The sequence below is a fragment of the Oncorhynchus mykiss genome, chromosome 1, assembly GCF_057628025.1.
Source record: "Oncorhynchus mykiss isolate SJ-2025 chromosome 1, ASM5762802v1, whole genome shotgun sequence".
NCBI classification, from domain to species: Eukaryota; Metazoa; Chordata; class Actinopteri; order Salmoniformes; family Salmonidae; genus Oncorhynchus; species Oncorhynchus mykiss.
The window spans coordinates 80,585,318-80,591,834 of record NC_143022.1 but is presented as its reverse complement, the minus strand read 5'-3'; the positions used below and the strand labels follow the sequence as shown (position 1 = coordinate 80,591,834).

Sequence of the window (6,517 nt, the reverse complement as noted above, 5' to 3'; positions counted from 1 at the left end):
TTAAAAGTAACAGATCTAGAAAAGTGCACTTTATTGAAAAAAATACTACTTTTGAATGTAACCTTTAGTACATGTCACTTTAGATCCAAACCGGTTTTGGTTTTTTTAAACGCTATTTACAGAATAATGATTAATATTACCGGTAGACAGAAAAAGGACAAACAAAGAAAAAACATACAAACAAAACCAGACGATCAATATGCTTCCATAATTGTACTATTTTTCAGGTCCTTTGAGTCGAGCTGTGTGGCGTTTACATCTTGACCGTGCTGGCAGGTAGAGTGGTTTTGTCCAGGTCGTCAAAGTATGGATGGCTCATTGCCTGTCTGGCAGAGATCCTCTTGGGTGGGTCATAGATTAGTGTTTTCTTTAAGAGAGGGAGAAAAAACTAAATCACTTCATAACCTTCTACAGAAGGTGGGACATGGTCATATGTATATGTATCCTAAAGGTTACTGCTGGGCTGATGGAACAATAGGTCACTTCAATATCACTAATGCTATCCAAAATAAAAACACAACCAGCCGCTTGAAAAAGACACGTGAGCACAGGGCTTCTACAGCAACAATGTTTCAATCTAAATAAAATCAAGGAGAATGGTGAAATCTTACAGCGAGCAGATCAATGCCTTTCTTGTCCAGGTTCTTCACCATGGAAGACAGGTTCCCAGACTTCCACTTGGGGAACGTGTTCTTGTAGTCAGGCAGAGACTCAACCTCTGGCCAGATGTCATTGTTGGGAGTACCAAGGGTCCTGAAACAGGAGGAGACAATGATGCTTGATAAACACTTCACCCAAGCCAATGTGGTATGTCCATCATGGAGCAATCGTCTGTTGACTGTCTGTGTGTCAATAATTTGGGATGGCTCATTGCTCACAACAGATCAAGCAAATGTCCTAATCTAGCATCAAACATTGATTAACCAACCTAGATGTTGCTACTAGTAGGATTGGGTATATTACAGATGGTATACTCGTATGCAAATAGACCTGAAGATCCTGAAAAGCTGGTCTATCTCTGAGTCTCCGTGGAAAAGTGGTTTCTTTGTAGCCAACTCTGCAAAGATGGTCCCGATACTCCAGACATCCACAGGGGTGGAGTACCGTGGGGCCCCCAGCAGCACCTCAGGAGCCCTGTACCACAGTGTCACAACCTGGACACAAAGACACAGTTAATGACCTTATTAACGTGTGCATACACCCCTTATGATAGCATTGTAAAGTTAAGCTACCTGCTAATTAGTGACGTGCAGCTGGCGGACGATTCATTCTTTTTGAACAACTTTTTAATGACTTGAGACTCCAAATTAATTTTTCAGAGTAACTTGTTCGTTTCAGTTTTTTCGTTGGACCTGCTGGCCGCAATGAATTCTACAACAGGGTTAATATGCGCTCCTCCGCCTCAGTGTCTCCGGAGACATGCTCCGACCAGCAAATGTCCATCATGCGCGCTAGGGGAAATAGATCATGATGCAGGCAGCATAGAGGAGAAAAACATGTTTAGAACTGATACATTCTTGCGCCATGCTATAAGTTATGATATTAATTGATTATTGAATTTTAACTCGATGGACACAGCTTTGTAGAACCAAAATTCACAGCCTGCCTTTGCGCAACACTCGGTTAAAATCTATACTGATTGTGGACACAACTAGACCTCATTTAAAAAAGGTATCAGTAAACAATATATTTTGTATGCCTAGCAATCACAAATGTACATTGTCTGAAGCAAAGACATACAAGTCTGTCACAAATGACAGGTCCAATAACAAGCCACCTATGGTGAACGAGAGGCTTGTAGAATCATGATTCTATCTAGTTTTTTTGTTCATCCTTTGCCAGTAGGGGCTTCTGCGTGCTCTGGGTATTACTAAATCAAAATTGTATTTATTTAACTGACTTGCCTACTTAATTAAAGGTTAACAAATTCTTATTTATAATGACCGCCTACCCCGGCCAACACTGGGCCAATTGTGCGCTGCCCTATGGGACTCCCAATCATGGCCGGATGTTGTGATACAGCCCAGATTAACGAAATTAGTCGAAAGATCTGTTATTTTGACCGAATGAGTTGAAAAGATCTGAGCCAGTAAAAATAGCCCAACTTCCCATCACTACTGCAATTGCTCTTTGGAAATGAACTACGTGGTGTTCTGGCTTACCTCGTGGGTATATACCCGGACTGGCACCCCGAAAGCCCTGGCCAACCCAAAGTCTGCCAGCTTGATCACTCCCTTGTTGTCAATCAGCAGGTTCTGAGGTTTCAGGTCTCTGTGGAGGACCCTTCTACAGTGGCAGAACAGGATGCCTTCCAAGATCTGGTACAGATAGCTCTGGATGGACGGGAGATTGCAACAGAGGGTTAAAATGAACCTACGAGCGAGAAACAATTGGTTTAGTCTGACAACTTGGACTAAAACACTAAGTTGGTATACCGTAAAACTTTCAATGAATAGCCTGGGCATTTATTTGCTTCAATCACTGAGCACAACCGGTACCTATTAAAAGAGTCTTCTAGTTGAGCTAGGTGTCTGGTTTCAACAGTAGGGTGCAGTCTGACTGAAAGCCCAATTTGTCAAGCCAGCCTGTACTAAAAGCAAAGTCAGAGGCCCTACGGTCACTTAGTGGTGTTCCATCTCCTTCGCTTTCACCCTGATAATTTTGTGAGAATATCCGAACTGTGTTCATGGTAACCTCGCAAACAATTCATTTCGACTGTGTTTATTTGCCTAATGTGTGCAGATACCCGGCTATTAAAAGGATCAGGTGGCTATTTGAGACTTTGCGTTTAATTGAAGTTTCACAGTACTCAGTAGTATCAAGAGCAGATAGTGGGGGGAAAAAAAAGACATCAAAACAGGATTGTGTGCCTCATGGCTGTCATGCCCTCAGTTGGGCCCATACCTTCACAAGCATGGGGTCCATGTACTGGCCCGAGGGGATAGAGTCTAGGTATTTCTTCAGGTCCATGGACAGGAACTCAAAGATGAGGTACAGTCTGGACTCCTGCATCAGCACATCTAGAAGCCTGTTTGGAAACAAAACACATGGGAAACATAAACATAGGCTATTTATTTACAGTTGAAGTCAGAAGTCTACATACACTTAGGTTGGAGTCATTAAAACTTGTTTTTCAACCACTCCACAAATGTCTTAAACTAGTTCTGGCAGGTCGGTTAGGACATCTACTTTGTGCACGACACAAGTAATTTTCCCAACAATTGTTTACAGACAGATTTCACTTATAATTCACTGTATCACAATTCCAGTGGGTCAGAAGTTAACATACACCAAGTTGACCGACTTTAAACAGCTTGGAAAATTCCAGAAAATGGTGTCATGGCTTTAGAAGCTTCTGATAGGCTCATTGACATCACTTGAGTCAATTGGAGGTGTACCTGGATGCATTTCAATTCCTACCTTCAAGCACTCTTGGCTTGACATCATGGGAAACTCAAAAGAAATCAGCCAAGACCCCAGAAAAACAATTGTAGACCTCGACAAGTTTGGTTCATCCTTGAGAGCAATTTCCAAATGCCTGAAGGTACCACGTTCATCTGTACAAACAATAGCACACACGTATAAACACCATGGGACCACGCAGCCGTCATACCGCTCAGGATGGACGTACTTTGGTGCCAAATGTGCAAATCAATCCCAGAACAGCAAAGGACCTTGTGAAGATGCTGGAGAAAACAGGTACAAAAGAACCTATATCCACAGTAAAAATGAGTCCTATATCAACATAACCTGAAGCCCCTCAGAAAGGAAGAAGCCACTGCTCCAAAACAGCCATAAAAAAAGACAGACTGCGGTTTGCAACTGCACACGGGGACAAAAATCTTACTTTTTGGGGTAATATCCTCTGGTCTGATGAAACAAAAATAGAACTGTTTAGCCATAATGACCAGCGTTATGTTTAGTGGAAAAAGGGGAATGCTTGCAAGCCGAAGAACACCATCCCAACCGTGATGCACGGGGGTGGCAGCATCATGTTGTTGGGGTGCTTTGCTGCAGGAGGGACTGGCGCACTTCACAAAATAGATGGCATCATGAGGGAGGAAAAGTATGTGGATATATTGAAGCCAGACAGGAAGTTAAAGCTTGGTCGCAAATGGGTCTTCCAAATTAACAATGACCCCAAGAATACTTCCAAAGTTGTGGCAAAGTGGCTTAAGAACAACAAAGTCAAGGTATTGGAGTGACCATCACAAAGCCCTGATCTCAATCCTATAGAAAATGTGTGGGCAGAACTGAAAAAACATGCAAGCAAGGAGGCCTACAAACATGACTCAGCTACACCAGCTCTGTCAAGAGAAATGGGCCAAAATACACCAAACTTATTGTGGGACACTTGTGGAAGGCTAACCAAAACATTTGACCAAGTTAAACAATTTAAAGGCAATGCTACCAAATACTAATTGAGTGTATGTAAACTTCTGACCCACTGGGAATGTGATGAAAGAAAAAAAAGCTGAAATAAATCACTATTATTATTCTGACATTTCACATTCTTAAAATAAAGTGGTGATCCTACCTGAACTAAGACAGGGGATTTTTACTAGGATTAAATGTCAGGAATTGTGAAAAACAGTTTAAATGTATTTGGCTAAGGTGTATGTAAACTTCTGACTTCAACTGTATGTATACACTAGACAGATAAATATGATATGACAAATACTAGACTTGACCTGGCCTTTTTGGCATAACGATGTCTAAGTCTAACTGATAAGACAAACCACATGTTTACTTCTCTTGCTGCCTGGCTACTGTAAACACTTTAAGAACCCCACAGACACAAACAGGCTGTTACATACTGTACGACATTAGGGTGCGCTAGCTCTTTGAGAAGAGAGATCTCTCTAACAGCCGTGCTTGGCACTCCCTCCTCCTCGCTCTCCAGACGGATCTTCTTCATTGCCACCACCTGGCCTGTCGTCTTGTGTCTGCCTTTATACACAACCCCATAGGTACCTGGAAATCACAGGCACAACTCATTCTTTACTATGGTGTGTAGCTAGTAATTGACGTGATGAATAAGGTAGTGAATAGGTTGTCATAACTAAAGAAAGACAATCAAATGACATGCACATAAGTCTAGCTAGAGTTGACTCCGAGTGGAGTTTTGGGGAAAACAAACGAAAGCTTATTTTTTTAACGAACCAAAGTTACACAACTTACCCTCTCCGATTTTCTCTATTTTCACGTAATCGTCCATTGTTCCCTGGAAAAAAACAGGCTAGGTTTGCTACAAAACAAACCAATCATTCCATTTCAAATGAACGACAAGTCAAAAATAGCAAACTGTTTGTTTTTGTTAGCACTAACGTTAGCTATGAAACGTGTTAACTGTCCAACTTAAAAGTGATAGGAAATTAAGCATGCAGTCTGCGAATGTAAAAAAACAGATCTAGCTAACACGTTAGGTGGCTAATTTAACTAACGTTACCGTAGCTAGCTAGACAACTCAACTAGATAGACATTTCATTAACTAGCATCATTATTCGATAGCAAAAACTAAACAGTAAAATCATGCATTACTTTGTGACGCGACACCTTTAGTAATAATTTTAAATATCCTTGTTTTTACATGCTGTGCAAATGTTTCCTCAATGCAAGCGCGTTAGCTAAATTGTAAATGCCATGATGACAACTGCTACAATACAATCGACCAAACAAACCTTGTAGCTAAAAATGTGACACATACATATATAGCTACCTTCCAATATCGTTGTGTAGCTTGACTGTAGCTAAATTAACTAGCTGGGTGGAAAATGAGTGTGGCTCTCTTGCAGTCAGCTACGTTACAGTACTGAGTGGGTGCATTCTTTTCGAATTGGCCGCGGCGCTTCAAGCTTTCAAAACCAAGCAATCACGTCGCTCGCTGTCTTTCAAAAGCACCAATCGGGAGGAGTCCAGCTCGAAGCGGGATTTTATGGTTTCAAAGCGCGACGGTGTCGGGAAATATTTATGGGTTAATAAATAATTCGGATTTTTTTTAGGGGAATGTACCTTCATTTGCCTGATTATTGAAATAACTTGTTAGCAAAACAGTTTTCACTCAAAAGCATTTTGTCAGACATTTCAAAAATAAAAAGTCCATATTGGTTCAACTTCAAATCGTTTGAAATGTAGATTGGTTACCAGTATATTCATTAATTGTTAAAAAAAATATATATAATAATCATCACTGGTCATAGTAAAATCAAATATTTTTTATAAATAACCTCACTATTCTATTAGTGGAAATAGGCTACAACAGCGTTTCCCAAACTCGGCCCTTCCACGTAATATTTTCAGTAGAGGACATGTATTTAGAGCACACAGATGACCCGGAAGTAGGCATACTAGGGATGCACAAGTATGGAGAGCACCGAAATAATTTTATGCTCTGGGATGCTTTTATGGAATTTTTACTATGTTACTATGTTTATATCTTTGCTGCTAATAAATGGACAAAAGACCCAACCAAACAGCTACTTGCATTTATGAACATTTGCAAATTGAAATTCCGTGC

The 6,517-nt window shown here is 40.8% G+C and overlaps 1 protein-coding gene across 5 annotated transcripts; it reads right to left on the bottom strand.

Moving 5' to 3' along the window:
* LOC100136692 (Cdc2 kinase) lies at window positions 1-5,910 on the bottom strand. 5 transcript variants are annotated; one of them, XM_021606416.3, is made up of 8 exons: window positions 5,708-5,910; window positions 5,182-5,224; window positions 4,818-4,974; window positions 2,905-3,028; window positions 2,163-2,333; window positions 991-1,154; window positions 612-753; window positions 1-367 (listed from the first exon to the last, which is right to left on the bottom strand). In XM_021606416.3, the coding sequence occupies exons 2-8, from the start codon at window positions 5,216-5,218 to the stop codon at window positions 254-256; spliced, it is 909 nt and encodes a 302-aa protein (XP_021462091.1). In that variant the 5' UTR covers window positions 5,219-5,224; window positions 5,708-5,910; the 3' UTR covers window positions 1-253.
* Between the last annotated feature and the right edge of the window lie 607 nt (window positions 5,911-6,517).